At 36.7% G+C, this 16,805-nt stretch overlaps 1 protein-coding gene across 5 annotated transcripts in view; it reads right to left on the bottom strand.

Moving 5' to 3' along the window:
• Positions 1–15,309, bottom strand: part of AKAP9 (A-kinase anchoring protein 9) — a 147,217-nt gene extending 131,908 nt beyond the window's left edge. For all 5 annotated transcript variants that reach the window (XM_057730301.1, XM_057730302.1, XM_057730303.1 and 2 more), the window contains exon 1: positions 15,034–15,309. In XM_057730301.1, the coding sequence (XP_057586284.1) occupies positions 15,034–15,081 (48 nt within the window). In that variant the 5' untranslated portion in view covers positions 15,082–15,309. The remainder of the gene's footprint in view (positions 1–15,033) is intronic.
• Positions 15,310–16,805: the final 1,496 nt, after the last annotated feature.

The following is a 16,805-nucleotide window of genomic DNA, read 5'->3' as shown; positions in this document are numbered from 1 at the left end:
CTCTTTTCCTTCATTTGTCATTAAACTTAAAAACACTAACATTAAATCTAGAAAATGAAGTTTAAAGGCATGAACAAGTGAAATCACCAAAACAACAAATACTTTTTGACCACACTGGGGAAAAAACATTCACACAACTCACACACCCCGAAGAGATTATAAAATATTTTTAAAATGTTATCTACTCTCCCTAGTCTTCAAAAACAGCTGTAGGTAGAGCTATTTTCTATGTTTTTACTGCAGAACATTTAAGAAATTCTCATTAATTCTAATTATGGTGACTATTTGTACTTGTCTGTGCAGCCTTTAAACCATTCCTTAATGAATCTTGCACAAGAATGCTGTACAAGCTACTACAACAAAACTCCAGAGGCCTAACTATGAAAACAAAAAGAAGATTAACACAGTTGACCCAAAGACAATTTGTATATACAGCTAAAGTAGGGCAAATGAAAACAAAGAGGACAAAAGCAACACTTAAAGATGCTATGAAGAATATTTTCCAACAATATCACAAAGATACACACTGTTGGAAAATAACAGTGTCAAATAGACCCAAGAAAATCAGATATGGAAAAGACCACAGGACTTCACCTTATGGAGCCAACAGTCTTATTTATTTCTTATAACCTCACACAATGCAGAATTTTTCTTAAAGTTTTGGAACACTTTCATGTCTAAGAAGAAAACAGATTCTGCAATCTTAAAAGTTATCTTAATTTGTATATTTTAACATATTTCATTGTCTGGCACATAGTAGGCCCAAATATTTTTTGAATGAAAATAATGTTTCAAAAAGAATATGGATTACATATAATAGAGTACTGGACTGTTGTGTCTCCGGAGACTCTAATAAGTTAGCTATGTGACACTGGACAAGCCACTTAACCTCAAGAGAACTCAGTTTTTTCAACTGTACAATGAAGAAGAAGACTAGAAGGATCTCTTAAAATCTCTTTTGGTTTTACCATATCATCCAGCAAGTCCACTCCTAGGTGATATATCCAAAGAAAACCAAAACACTAATTCAAAAAGATACATGCACCCCAATATTCACAGTAGCATTATTTACAATAGCCAATATATGGAAGCAAGCCTAAGTGTCCATCAACAGATGAATGGATAAAGAAAATGTGGTATATACACAAGGGAATATTACTTGGCCTTAAAAAAGAATTAACTTCTGCCATTTGCAACAACATGGATGGACCAGAGAGTGTTATGCTTCTTCAAATAAGTCAGACAGAGAAAGACAAATACTGTATATTATCACTTATATGTGGAATCTAAAAAATAAAACAAATGAATATAACAAAACAGAAACAGACTCAGATACAGGGAACAAACTAGTGGTTACCAGTGGGGCAAGGGGCAAGATACAGGGGTAGGGGATTAAGAGGTACAAATTACTATGTATAAAATATTATAAATATGTATCTATAAATAAGATACAAGAATATATTGTACAGCACAGGGAATACAGCCTATATTTTATAATAGCTTTAAATGTAGTATATAATCCATAAAAATATTAAATCTCTATGCTGTACACTTGAAACTAATATAATATTGTAGATCAATTATACGTTAATCAATCAATAAAACTTTTTCCAATTTTTAATGCCTATTTTAGAAAAATATTTTTCAACTGTGCCTTTTCTTTTTTCTTCCCCATGCTCTCAATTATACAGGAGAAAAACTAGAATTCTACTTTATAAAAAAAGTTTTTTTAACTGTTGCTTGAAAAAACAATTCAATAAACAGTATCTATTACTAAATGATCCCAAATGAAAAAAGATATAGAATAAAAAGTAGAATGATTTCATTATAATGTTTAGAACAAATCACTTCTAAGTACATAAAATTATCAAAATACTGTTTTAGGCTCATGTTACTATATGAAGTATATGAAGTCATTATTATTGTGAACAAATAACTAGAAGATAATCTCCAGGAGGGCAGGGATTTTTAATTAAAATCAAAGCCTATATAATACTCTAAGTCTTGAACAGCGCCTGCACATAGGTTCTCAGTAAGTATTTGCTGAGCGGAAAAAAAAATATTTTTTTTAACAGAAAAGAGGAGCCATAAGCAATAATTTTAAGTTTATTACTCAGAGCTTCAGAACAACTGTATAGTTTCTTAAAAAAAAAAAAAAGAAACTAAAATGATAAATCAGGTCCATGGTTACATTACTGTACAACCATACAATGTAATATTACATACCTGTCACAGATAACGTTTTCCAAAAAAATTTAATGTGGGAAAATGCTCTCAAGTCAGAGGAGAAAAGAGGCCAAAACTGCACATACAGTATGATTCAAATTAGATTTAAAAATATACTCACACACAGAAACAAAGAACCAACAAACTGTTAATAGTGAATATACTCACACATAGAAACAAAGAACCAACAAACTGTTAATAGTCTCATAGGTTATGAGACTATGGGTAATTGTTATCTTTTTTGAAAGATTTTCACTGCCTCCCTCCCACCCCCAAAGATCTGTAAAAAAATATTCACTAATAAAACTATGGGTTCATATGTTAGTATTACTATTTTTAAAAGGAAATAATACAACTACACATCTACTAAAAATCTCATCCCAAAAGACAGAAATAAGGCAGAAGTCCCAGGAATTATGCTGTCCTAGGGCCTGTCCTCTTTCATCAGCCTCTCCAGACACCCTTACCATAACCCACAGGCATAACTGCTAACAGTGATAGATTATTACACCTCACTGTTAAGATGCCGCCAACTTCTGTTTCATTTCACTGTCACCTCATTTGCTGCTAACATTGAACGGTGAGAAGAATACCCCAAACTTATCTAGTTTCTGCATAGTATAAAGCTTAATCTCATTAAAAATAAATAAATAAATAGCATTTCATGTAAAAGAGAATCCCTAAAACAAGGTATATCTGTAATAGATGCTATCACTCTCAGCACCATAAATACATGCCAGCTTATCATCTGAGGTTTATTCACTTAAAAGCCATAGGTAATACACTATTATTCTCTCTTACATGCATATTTCTCTTCAGGAAATATCGACTTAAAAAATAAAAGAACTGCCATATCTGGTCACTTCAATGGCCCATCCTGTCAGGTATCTAGTGCCTATCAACAGCTCCATGGGATATCTGCCAGAGATCATTTGTGATGAAACTGAGTGTATAATAAACACATAAATATCAGTTGGCTTTTGGTTTTGCTTTCTCTTCCTATCTCATTCCACAACATAGTCACTACTCCCCAAGGACTGAGGGACTATGGGATTATGATCTCTGCACACCTCTAGGCCCTTGGTGCGTGCTACGCATTGGAAAATGGACAGAAGTTAACACAGCACCAGTGTATGTAACAGTTAGAAAAACTGGAAACAATCCAAATGCTCAATGATATGAGAATGCTAAATGAGGTAAATTCCTGCAATGGAATAGTAGTATGCAAGTGTGAACATCTTTTACATAATGTTGAACAAAAAGAAAATCATTAAAGACTGCTTAGAATATGATACCATTAAGTTCAAAAACAGCAAAACTAATATATTGTTTATGTAAACATATGTGGTATAGAAAATTATGCCACTGATAAACAAAATTCAGAATTATAGTTACCTGAGGTGGGGAGTGGGTGGGATTACACTGGAAAAGGTTTCAAATATATCTGAGTGTGCATATTTTTTAAACTGGGTGATAGGCAAAGAGGTGTTTTTTTTTTTAATCATTTTTCTTATCTGTATATTTTACACGTATTCTTTTGTAGGTGAAACACATTTAAGTATTTTTAAAGTATGTATTTAGAACTTCCTGCTGAGGAAACTGGCCAATGCTCATAGCTCCTACCATCCAGGACATCCCAGCTGCTCCTCCCACTCTAGTTTGATAAGAAAAGAGGCAGTAGATTAGATTCTTCTCTTGAAATTAGGGAACAGAGTTAGAAAAGATGTCCAGAAGTAACAGAGGGGAGATAAATCTTATTGAAGGATTTTAAAATCAGTGCATGATGCAATAATCATAAAAATATCCCTAAACGCACACATAAAGTATTGATATACTTACGTTATCAACCTACTAGTCATGTTGCAGACTGAAATACAGACAGACTTTTTTCTGTATGCAACCCAGCCAGTGTCCTTCTGACATTAAATCACCCTTACTTCTTTAGTTGCACACCAAGTAAAGTAGCTGGCATATAAGAATTCATGATGTATAATCACTTAGTTTTGCAGAATCACACAAAGTAGCTATGTTAGTGGGTCCCAAACTTTACTGCACATTGACGATCTTTAAAAAATACTGAGTCCTGGCTCACATCTCAGACTTTCTGATTTGGGGATGGATGTGATCTAGGCTTTGAAATTGTTTAAAACTTTCCAGCTGCTTCCAATGTGCATCAAAGTTTGGGACCCACTAAGCTAGATGCTTACTCTATGAACTGATCTGCTTGTACTATTTAGTAATTTTTCTCTCCCCCTTCTTTTTGTTTAAAGTGTCTACACTTAAAAATTGTGGGAAACAATTCCGTTGAATGGAACAGATTTGGGGATTCACCCTGTAATTTTTGGTCATGTACAAACTGATGTATAAGCAAAGGAAACTGACCTGCAAGAGAGGAGTATCAGATATTGTGAAAGTGAAATAAGGGATGATAGAGAGAATGGCATTGGTTCCAAACGGCTGTTCAGTTTCCCATGATGCCCAACTACACTCTTAGCTTCCTTTGAAATCTCTCTATCTTTACAATAACCCTCTTTTTCTCTCCTTCACTTAACTAATCAGTCTTTTTGGGAACAAAGTGCCCTGCTAGAATTAGGGTGGTTACATTTAGCTATTTGAATCAGTCAGTATTTTACATTAAACACACACACACACACACACACACACACACACACGGTTTTACTGTTTCATCTGTACAGCAATAACATATATCTGCCACCTGGTGGCAGCATACCTACCTGAATGTGGGATACATATTTTTGGAAAGGAATATACTCTTAAAAGGTTAAACATGTCAAATATACATTCTTTAACAGTTTTGGCTACTTTTAAGATAAAATCCATACTGTATCAACTGACATATACGGCTCCTCATTATCTGATCCCAGCCTATTTCTCCAATCTAATTTTCCAGCATGAGAATAATGATGATGACGATGATGGCTGAATACTTCTTGAAAAATTCTTATAATCTGACAATGTTCTAAGAGCTTTATATGTATTAACTGAATCCTCACAACAACCCCAAGGCAGATACTATTATTGTTCTCATTTTCCAGATGGGAAACAGAAGTACTAAGAGGTTAAGCAACTTGCCTGAAGTCACAAAGCCAATAAATTGCAGAGCCAGGATTAGATCCCAGGAGGTCTGGGCTAGTCCGAGCTCATAACCACTACTATTATACTGCTTTTCATAAAAAAACTTTGAAAAAGAATGTGGCATTCACCACCCTTTCCTGATTCACATTCATTCCCCATCCCAAAGTAATCTGAATTCTTCATTTGCCTTCCTGACCAACTGCTGCTAAAGCCCAAGGTCACTTTCAAGACTCCAAGTGCGATACTTGATTTCTCATTTCTGACAAGTGGCTACTCCTCCTTACTTGAAACTCTTCCCTTAGTTTCACAGACATCATCATCTTCTAGCTTTGTAAGTAGTTTGTATCTCAGTATCCTCTGCAGATACTTCTCCACTTGTTTTTTAAACATTAGTGTTTCCACAGGATTCAACTCTCAGTATGCATCCCACTTAGTCTTCTTCTTGAATGAACTCCCCACTCCCAGAGTGTCAGTATCTTTAAGTCAAATATTTATCTCTAGCATGGCCTTTTATCTTAGGAACAGATCCATATTTTACACTGGGCCACTCTCTAGGATGTCCTCTGTCTCATCATATCTAAAACAAAACTCGCCTTCATCTTACTCAAATATTTGCTACCCTCCAAATATGCCCACATTTCCTATCTCAGAGACCCATTTCACTCAAATCCTCCCTTTCCCCAAATTTGTCCATGTTCCCCTGTCTACCAGTACCTACATCCCTTCAGTTGCTCAAGTCAGAAAACTAGAGTCTTCTCTTATCTTAGTCTGTTTGGGCTGCTATAACAAAATATCATAGACTGGGTGGCATATAAACATCAGAAATTTATTTCTCACAGTTCTGGAGGCTGGAAGTCTAAGATTAGGGAGCCAGCAGATTTGGTGTCTGGTGAGAGTCCACTTTCTAGTTCACAAATGGCCACCTTTTGCTATAGCCTCACATGGTAGAAAGGGCAAGGGATCTCTCTTTTATAAGGGCACTAATCCCATTTATGAGGGCTCTGCCCTCATGACCTAGTCATTTCCCAAAGGCCCCACCTCCTAATACAATCACCTTGCGGGTTAGGATTTCCACATATGATTTTTGGGGGACATGAACATTCAGATCATAGCATCTCTCTTACCCTTTACAACCAAATACCAAGGCCTCACAATCCTACCTCCTAAACAGTGATCAAGGATATAAGAGCCAGTGTAGGACTGAAATTAAGATTAAGAACGCAATCTCTTGGGTCAAAAAGAGTGGGTTTGAATCCTTGTCCTACCACTATGACTTTGTGCAAATTACTTTACTGGTTCTCCCACCTATAAAAGAGGGATAGAAACAGTATCCACAGCTCTTAGACTAGTTATAAAGATTAAATAAGAAAATGAATGTAAAACCCTTAGCATAATGCCTACCATTAGAAAGTGCTCAAAAATTGGTAGCTACTATCATTATCAAATTCATACACTTCTTTCTTCCAATGTCAACTTTCCCATTGTTCAAGTGAGAGACAACGAAACAGAAGTGGGGATAAATCAAGAAATATTTTGAAGGTAAAATCAGCAGAATGTGGTGACTGGTTGGCTCCAAAAGGTAAAGGAGAGTAAGTCAGGGAAACCAAATAGAAGGTGAGGTAATCTGGGCCTATTTGGTTGTGGTTTAGAATGTGAACAAAAAGACTAAGTATGAGACAAATTTTGAATAAAAAAAAAAATTAAAGGGGTTGGGTTATGAGTAGACAGGATACAGAAGAATAATTCAAAGGGTTACAGTTTTCAACTGAGATGCTTTCTGAATAGGTATAAATTACTGAGCCTCAAAAATATGATGGCACATAAGATAGAAAAGAGAAAACTAGAACATTAAAAATTTTAAACCCAAATTGTAGAGGAAAAAACACCATATAGACTCTTCTGTCATAAGACTAAAACACCGAGACCTGTTAAAATTACTTATACTGCATTTCACCCTTTTAATTTAAAATATATATATATATTATTCTCAACTAAAAAGAATCCCAAATTATTATCTTCTCTTTTTCTCAAACTCTATTAAAAATTACTATTGGTTGAAATGGAAAAGTGAGAATTCTCTTGCTAAAGGAAATAGAAATGCTCAGACATGTTTTTATTAGAAGAGGAATTTATACAAATTAAAAATTAAATATCAGTTTGGCAAATGTAGCTGGTTTTACATTAAAAGAGTCCTAATATTTTAAGTTATCTTTGAAAAGTTTCTATAAGTTTCAGCCAAAACCTATTATTTCATATATAAACTCCCAGCAAATAATTGCTAATGCAGTTTTTACACATTTTCTAATACTTAGCCCTTTAAAGCATCTACTTATTTGACTTTAGAAATCAACTTGTACATAAACAGTTAACAGACCATAGATGGTGGGGTAATTAACTCAGATCACTGCCCAACGCCCATCACAAATCACTGTATCTCTTTCCCCTGCAGCCTCTTACACACTTTCATATGTTAAACTTGCTTTCTGATAAATATGAATAACTAATATTTTTAGTTATAATTGGTCCCTGTCCCTATCTTCCCTGGGGAAATAATAAGGCAATATCAACTGTAAAAAGTGAGACCCTTGAGGAATAAATACAGTCTAATCAGGGTCCATAATGAATGATCCTTAGCAAACAAGGAATTTTGTTTACTAAGTTTGTGTGTTCAGTGTCAAGAAAAAGAAGGAAAGAGATTCTAGACTTTATACGCTGTTAGTTTCTCAGAGCTCTGTAACCAGAGAACCTATTTAATTAATACAACTTATAAATTCAAATCTTTGTAGATCAGGATTTTGAATAGTAAAGTTTAGTAAAGTTCTTACTAGTGAAGATAATAATTTGGGAGGCTTTGAGAAATGTTCTCTTAAAAGAAAAGAAATAACTGTGAGGGCTTTAAGAAATGATTTCTTAAAAGGAAAAAAAAAGTTAGATTTACAGAGAAACGTCTAAACCACGTAAGAATCTCAGTAAATAGCAAACCACAATAAGAATCATAACCCTGATGGCAACTGAAAACAAACACCACACTGTTCATGAAGCTAAGAGGATAAAAGAATTTTTCACGGTACAAAAGAATCTATAGATTTAAGTAAATAACCTAGGCAAAACCACTTCTGGAACAATTCTAAGTTTTTGAATAGCATTAAATTCACGGGCAAATCGACCACAGCTTTATGCAGTGTACCTAGATGAGCATTAAGTATTCCAAGTTATATTTTGGTGACTGTGACCACAAAAACTCTAGGCAAAAGGGCAGTCAATATGACAAGAAAAGTATCTTACACTAGCAAAATATCTGTACAGATCTATTGTATTCACATATGAAAATGGCAGGTCTCTGTTACTAAAGCTTAGTTGCTGTTTTTTTCCTCCACAGTGAAAATGGATTGATAATGATCAAGTCAAAAATCCAACAGGGGCCCCTTGGACCAACTGCATGCACTTGTAAAACAGCTGGCCATGGAATGAAATGACTCACTGGCCCATACAGAATTTAAACTTTAGCATTATACTCTAATCAAACTACTGAGAACTTATTCAAAGGAAGGAACAATTTAAATTTTGGCAGCGCCCAGAAGGCCTAAAAAAAAAAAGATGGAAGACAATCCTACTGGAGATGTGTACCTCTCTCTGTCCCTCTCTATCACCTGCTTGAGTGCATGTTTCTCCCTCTCTCTCCCTCTCAGTATATAAATATATATGTAATATAAATATAATAAGTAATGATCAATAATATTATGCAAAAGAAGTTGGTAACAACAGAATTAAAAAATGGGCAAAGGACTTGAACAGACATTTCTCCAAAGAAGACAAATGGCCAATAGGCACATGAAAAGATGTTCAACATCCTTGGTCACCAGGAAATTAAAGAGCAAAAGCAAAATGAGATACCACTTCCCACTCACTAGAATAGCTATAATTTTTTTAAAAATGAAAAATAGGTGTTGGTGAGGATATGGAGAAATTAGAACCCTCATACACTGCTGGTGGAAATGGATACAGCCACTGTGGAAAAAGTTTGGTGGTTCCTCAAAAACCAAAGAATTACCATATGATCCAGAAATTCTACTCCTAGATATACAGCCAAGGGAAATGAAAACTGATACTCAAATACTATATACAAATGTTCACAGCAGCACTATTCACAATAGCCAAAAGGTAGAAAACAACTCAAATGCCCATCAATGAATAAATAAAATGTGGTATATATATACAACAGAGTATTATTCAGCCATAAAAGGAAATGAAGAAATGATATATACTATAACACTGATGAACCCTGAAAACATTATACTAAGTGGGAAGAAAAAACCAAACCAAAAACCAGACACTATAGGTCAAAAAGTATACAATTGCATTTATATGAAGTATCTAGAATAGGTAAATCCATAGAAACAGAAAGCAGATTGGTGGTTGCTAGAGGTTGGGGGAAGGAGGGAATGAAGAGTATCTTTTTAATGGATACAGGGCTTTATTCTGGGATGATAAAAATGTTTTGGAACTAGATAGAAGTTGTGGTTGCACAATGCTGTGTATGTACTACATGACTCTGAATTGTTTTAAGATGGTTAATTTTATATGACTTCCGCCTCAACTAAAAACAATCACAGCTTCTTTATATCTAGCACCAGAAGAACTCAAAAAACTCTCAATTATTACCACATTTATTCTTCAAAATACCTGCTGAGGGTCATGAACTGTGACAGGATTATTCCCACAGACAATAAGACACAGAATTCATGATAATTTAAATAAATGCTTGCCAAGTAAAAGTCCATAGCTGCAGTTGTAGGCGTTCAAAAATGTAAGTTGAACAAATAAGCAAATAAACATCTCCAAAGTCCTAGTGCCTTTTCTTGTACGACAAATAGCATATAAATACATACTGACGCCCCAGATGCAAAACAACCTTTGCAAGTTTATAAATAAACTTTTAAAAATTCTGAAGTTTTCCAAATTAAAGTTTTTAAAGAGATGCCCAATTTCAATGAAACCAAACTGAGAAATAAATATAATGTTCCTTATCATTTAATGTTTAACAATTTACCATGAGAACCTCTTCTAGTTCCCATATTAGAGGAAATTCACTTACATTTCAATAATCAGTAGCCTATAACAGATAAACATTTTATAGTCATAGTTTAGTTCTTACTACAAACTTTTATATATAAAAGTGAGAGATGTTTTGTTTGAAAATAATTTTTGCCCCAATCTTGTCAAATTCCTGACACTTGGATATGTCCTATCTTTTTCACTTCCTCTTTTCCATGTGCTCATTCAACTTTCAGTTTCACTGACAGGACACCACAGACCTTGCTAAGTCTCTCCTCATTGGATCTTAAGGCTCTTTTACCCAACCACTTCTCTATCCCTGTTTCTGCCATTTCTTAGAATCGCCTTAAAAACCTTTCCAATATACACTTCAAGAAATCTGTTCTGCCCATTCTTTCCTCCATATTCTCCCATAAAGCTCATAATCTAAAAATCATGTTTTGCCTTGTTTCTTTCCAACAAAGCCTAAAGGTCATGAATTAGTTTTTAAGTCACAGACAATGCACCACTGTTGCAATAAATGCTGAAGGTATCAAACTGCTGTATCCACTTTGAAAGCTAAGCAAGCTATGTCGCATATAAAAATTAAAAACTAGAAAGTTTAAAAGAAAAAGGGATGGAGAGCAACTTTCTTAGTGGTGGAGCAGTGTGTCTGAAATATGCAAAGAACAACTGTACACCATAACTAACTCTATCAGAGCAGAAACAGTAATTGAAAAGTCCTGTTATTAACAACCTAATACACAGCTTGCACAGAGCAAGGTCCTTTTTTTGCATACAACTGACACTATTTTTCAAACTGAAAATGTGCATTACACAAATAAAAATCATATAATTAATACTTATTGAATGCAATAGGCAAAACCTTTCATAATTATTCAAGAAATAATGCCAATTATATAAAATGCTGAATAGTTGATACAAAACTTTGGTTTTACTGAATTCCACTACAGTAATAGAATGTTCAAAAGTATACCTAATGTGAATTTGCAGAAGTAATTTTATACTAAATATACAACTGTCCTCTAATTTTGTTTGCTAATATTACAATACTTTCTTTATATAACATTGTAAATAACTTCACTTGGAAAAAAATGAAGTCATTTAAAGTGAAGTTGGAATAGTTTGGATCAACACAAGGACAGCCTATGTCCCTAACTGCCATCCCTGTCAGCACCTTGCAATGGGGTTAGCCCAGCTCTGAAAATATTTACTTAATGCAGTAATGTCTCACATCTCCACAGGTCAGGCTTCTTACCACATTAACACTGAGGAAATAGCTGAGGACCCAATAACAAACGAAAAAAACAAGTAGCAGAAGAACTAAACTGTCATAAAGCCCATTCACCAGGCTCCATCGATGCTTGGTTATTACTAACTATTCTATCAAGTTCAGTTACGGGGTTCTCTAGTCACAGCAAATCTAAAACAGTAAGGCAGGGGAGCAGGCAGATGAGATGGAGCAAGGCAAGTTTAGCATGTTCGTGGCAAGTTTAGCATGTTCATGGCAATGAGAATTGACGGAGAAAAAGGATAAGAACTACAAAGTGAGAAAGGATATCTATAAATGTCTAAAAATATAGAATCTCAGCTATACAATGCAAGCTGCACTGGCATAAAAATTATAGTTCCAGGACTACACTAATGCCAGGGCCCTTGGGAAACACAGTTATTCTGTGCCTCATTTTCTTGTTCTATATAATGATCATACAACATAACACGTTCTCCAACATACTATATTTGATAAGCTTTTATTGTTTTTAAAAATGGCATTTAAACATTTTTACTGGTCATAAAAGAAATATATTGCAGAGAATATGGAAAATACTAAAAGTGTAAAGAAAATTAAAATTGCCTATAACCCACCACCCAGAGAAAACCATCCTTTGTATCTTGGTGTATTTTTTTTTTCTGGTGTCTTCATATATAAATATGTACATATACTTTTTTCAGTAACATTTTTATTAATCTGGCATTACCTGTGGGCATTTTCCCAAATCAGAAAGTTTCTGTAGAATTATTTTAATAGCTACATATACCAAAATTTATTCTCCTATCACTGCAGATTTTGGTTGGTATAACACATTTTATAAAGTATACTATACTGTATATGCAACCGGTCATTTAAAAAAATGATCATTTATAGATATAGAAAGGAAATTTTTCAATGAACACTTACCAAACACCAAGAAAAAAAATTTACAAGTTGTGGTTTGTAAAACTACATTATCGAATACAAGTCCAATGAACAAACAAGACATTTAGAGAACCAAGTATCTGAACAAGTTTTAGAAATGATCGTTTTAAGTGATTTCTAATGCCAGCAATGAGACTTCCATTAAGAGAATTCTGGATTACTGTTATTAAACTACAACGTGCTAGTAAAATAGCACCCATTAACAACTCACAATCATCCTGCTCCTTCATTCACTAAGCAAATATTTACTGAGCACTTACTATTTGATAGGTTTTATGCTAGACTACGTTAATATCAATATCAAGAGCCTTCTTTGTAAAATAGTCTTAAAAATGAGGTAGCAACATTTAGCACATTTTAACAAATGAAAAAATTAACCCAAAATCCTACTATACCACCTCTCTCGTATTTATTACCCAGTGTCTGTCTGTCCCACTAAACTCTGAGCAACTCGAGAACAGAGACTATCACCATCTCCTGGTATAAAATAAGAGTTTGATACAGGTTTGCTGAACGACCTTACACTTACAACCCAAAGTTTTTAAGTTCTAATCTAAAAGCACACATTTATACAAATGAAGTAATGTATACACTATTTTTGATGCTGTTTTCACTCTATTTTCCATGTTTCTATCAGTCTTCATAACCTTAATGGCTGAATAATATTCCATCACAGTTTAATATGATATAGTTTAGAAAATGATTCTCCTAATATCATCTCTGAAGTTTGCTCCCGTGTTTTTATAGTGTGTCGCCAATACTCCAGCAAATATATCTTGTCTTACAAGTCTCACAGATTTATTTCTGACTGGAAAAATTGGGCTCAATTCTAGAAGATAATCTTCTACAATAATGAATGTGAAAAGAAGGAGATTTTTACCCCATAGGCAGAATTTTGAAAGACAAAAAACCACATACACACAAACTAGAATTCTTTTTTGCCAAATCAAAGCAATTTAAATAAATCCTCTACTTTGAAATGTGTTGTCCAAAGTAAACTATGTTTTTTGGACTGCTTCACATATACTTAGGGAAGACACTTCTGGAGGGAGACAGTAAAAATTCTGAGGTAACAAACAAAATGTCTAATCAGAATAAACTTCAATGCTTTTGGAAGGAGGTGCATGCTTTACCTCCACCTTCTTGGATTCACAGATCATACTCAGACCCTCAGATTGCAGAAACGTAAGCGACTCTGGGCTTATAGATGCCTTGATTCCCTTTTCCCTCCATGTATAGATCCTAAAGTAATAATCCACCTGATAACATACAAGCACTTAAGCTTTGATCTTATATAATATGAAGCTAGTTTATATGTTTATAATCATTTAAGAAACGTGTGCTAAGCATCCGTCACTGTATCTCTGCAGTATGGCCCTTCCGTGATGACTGAAATCACAGACCCAGTCTCGTTTGTTTATTTGGAGGAAGGGGAAGGTGAGGAAGAGAGAAGTAACAGTTAACTATATTATAATTTAATTGAGGTGCACGTATGTATGATTGCTAATAATGACCTCTAACAAGACAAAATATAGTCAACAAACGGTAATTTCATTATAGGGAGGAAGGGGGCCTTTGAGGCCAGCCAAAAAATATGCTCAAAGAGGTAATTTTTAAAAGAAATATTCTATGTAACTTATATTTTGTCTATGTCAAATTTTTCATGAAACCCAGTGAATAATACCTTTTGTACTGTTTGCTTTACAGGTTTTTTCATACACACATATAAAACAGGGACTCAACAAGATATATATGACATTTCAATTATTTAAAGCAGGAATTCTATAGATGTTGCTTAGAATATGGAATCTTTCAGACCCAGAAGTTCCATTCACAGACTGTATTAACATTCCACACAATACAAAGCACATGCCATGACAAAGACCTCCAAACACAAACACACAAAGGCATGCTTCTAAAAAAGCCCCTAAAGCGAAGTTCACAGCTGGCACTTGTGGCACACTCAAGCCACTGCTGAGGCAGCTGTCACAGGCCAATCACACACCCAAGAGTGCCAGCGTGCCACCTAAGAAAGCCAAGCTGATGATGAGCGTACAAATCCCCTACCGAATAAAGAAAAGCCCCAAATCCCCACCCTGAAAAGCACAATGCCTGCACGACCCAGAAAACTCCCTAAGAAAAGTGAAAGGTTGGAGATTTAGAAGCAATAAATATCAGTTGATGGCAATACACTAAAAGAGGGGTTTTAATATTTGGACATTCACGAGAAAGGAGCCACACCACCCAATCATCACGGAAGTATCCGCTAGGTAGTATATCGCCAGGCTTTTCCAATTGGAAAAGGGAGAGACGAGGGCGAGGGCAAAATGCAGACTCTGCAGCACCTCCCTCCCAGGCGGCGCACCGGGGCTGCTGAGGTCTCGGCTTTCCAGGCCCCCTCCCAACCCTTCCCAGCCACCGCCTCCCAGCGCAGGCCGGGCAGCCTCCAGCTCCCTTACCTTGGCTTTGCCAGCCTCCAGCTTCTTCTGTCTCTCTTCGTCCTCCATAGCTTCTGCGAGGAAGGCTGGGGGAAGACAGGCAGGGGGTCGGGGATAGAAAGGAAAGGTCGGCTCAGACGGGGGTGGGACCGCAAGCTCCGCGGCCCGGGGAGCAGGGCCGGGCCAGCGCTCCCCCCCGCCCGGAGTGGAACCAGTCTCCGCGCTCACTGGCTGACCGTCCTCGGCCTCACGGGCAGCGTCGTCACCGCCGCCGCCATCTTCGTCTCCACGTAAACACACGGCGAGACGGGAGTGGAGGAGGCGGGTAGACGTCTTCCGCGCAGCCGCCGCGAGCCCGGCCGCGGCGGGCAGGTGCGCCCGCGGCCCCGCCCCGCCCCACCCCACCCGTCCCGCGCGCCGCCGCGGAGGCGACCCCAACCAGGCCTCCGATCCCTGCGCCCACAGGCGAACATCCGGCGGGGAAGAGCACCCTTCCCCGGGGACGAACGCCAGTCCCCAGGTGGCGGCCTGGCTGAGGAGATGGTAGAGAGGGGGTGTGCCAGGGGTGCCGGTCGGACCTCCACCGTCGTCCAAGGGACTCGGTGGTCGCTGTTAAAACACTGAGATTTTTCAAATTTCAAAGGAAAAAAGAAAACACAGGTGCTAACGGTGAAACTGGTGAACGCTGAAAAACCCCAAAGGAAAAGATGGGGGCAGGGAGGGGGTTGAATTGGGGAAGGGATCCGCCGGGCGACTCCTCAACCCGGGGGATTGGGAGAGCAGCCAGAAGCCCTCCCTCCTTTAGCTGAAAGTCCCTCCCTTTGCCTCGCACGGGGCTGCCCAATCTTCGGTTCCTCTTCAAGGCCCACCGCACACGCCGCCAGGAATAGCTTTTCTGATCTCTTTGTTCCCTCCAGCCTAACTTAATCCCCACCCGCCCCTCCTTGGGGCTTCCCTTTAGCTGTAGTGTCCTGAAGGGAGCCTAGGCTTTGGAACGTGGGTTGAGGACAAAGCCGATGTAGACTTTCTAGCTTAAATGACCTTGAACAAGTTACCTATCCTCCTGTAGCTTACCTGGAAGTTTTGGAAGGTTTGTTAATATATGTGTTAACATAGGTGACTGCCCCTGGCATGTTAAAACATCGTTAATGTCAGTTTTCTTTCTCCTTGTATTTCCTTTATGTACTCTGCATGATATTTGAGTAACTTGTGCCCTTCTTACTTCTCTTCATACTCCTGACTCCTTTAATGGCAAAGACTGTCTTGCTCATCTTGGCATTACTAAAAAGACCGGCATAATGCTTTGCACCCAAAAGACACTTGTTGGATTGAATCGAGCCATTTAAATAAATTTAGCTTGACTTTATTTTGATCTGTTCCCTCATTACTTCCTTTTTCCTCTCCATTATCTTACCCTCAAATCCATTCCTGGGATGAACTAACTACCCTTTTTGATTTCTCAGGTTGATCATGTTTCTCCTTTGTTTTGGGTTAGGTTGGACTGAAAAACTAGCAGGTGTGAACTGAAATAAGCTAGAAGTGGTGTTAGGTGAAAATTGGGGTTAAAAAAAGAAAAAGGAAAAAAATCTAAAGACCTTAAGTCTACCACAAACTGAAGACTGGTTTTAAATAGTCCTGATTTAGAAATCATTAGGTTTAAAAGATTTTTTTGTTCTCAAACTCCATAATGCGTACATAATTGTGGCAGCCTGTAACACCCAAGTATATATTGTTTTCCTAACCTGAATTGAGAAGTGAATGATATTAAAGATTTTATCATGGGAATAAAAGAA

This window comes from Hippopotamus amphibius, chromosome 4, assembly GCF_030028045.1.
Source record: "Hippopotamus amphibius kiboko isolate mHipAmp2 chromosome 4, mHipAmp2.hap2, whole genome shotgun sequence".
In the NCBI taxonomy this organism is placed as follows: Eukaryota; Metazoa; Chordata; class Mammalia; order Artiodactyla; family Hippopotamidae; genus Hippopotamus; species Hippopotamus amphibius.
The sequence above is the reverse complement of the archived record's forward strand: the minus strand, read 5'-3'. Positions and strand labels throughout refer to the sequence as shown.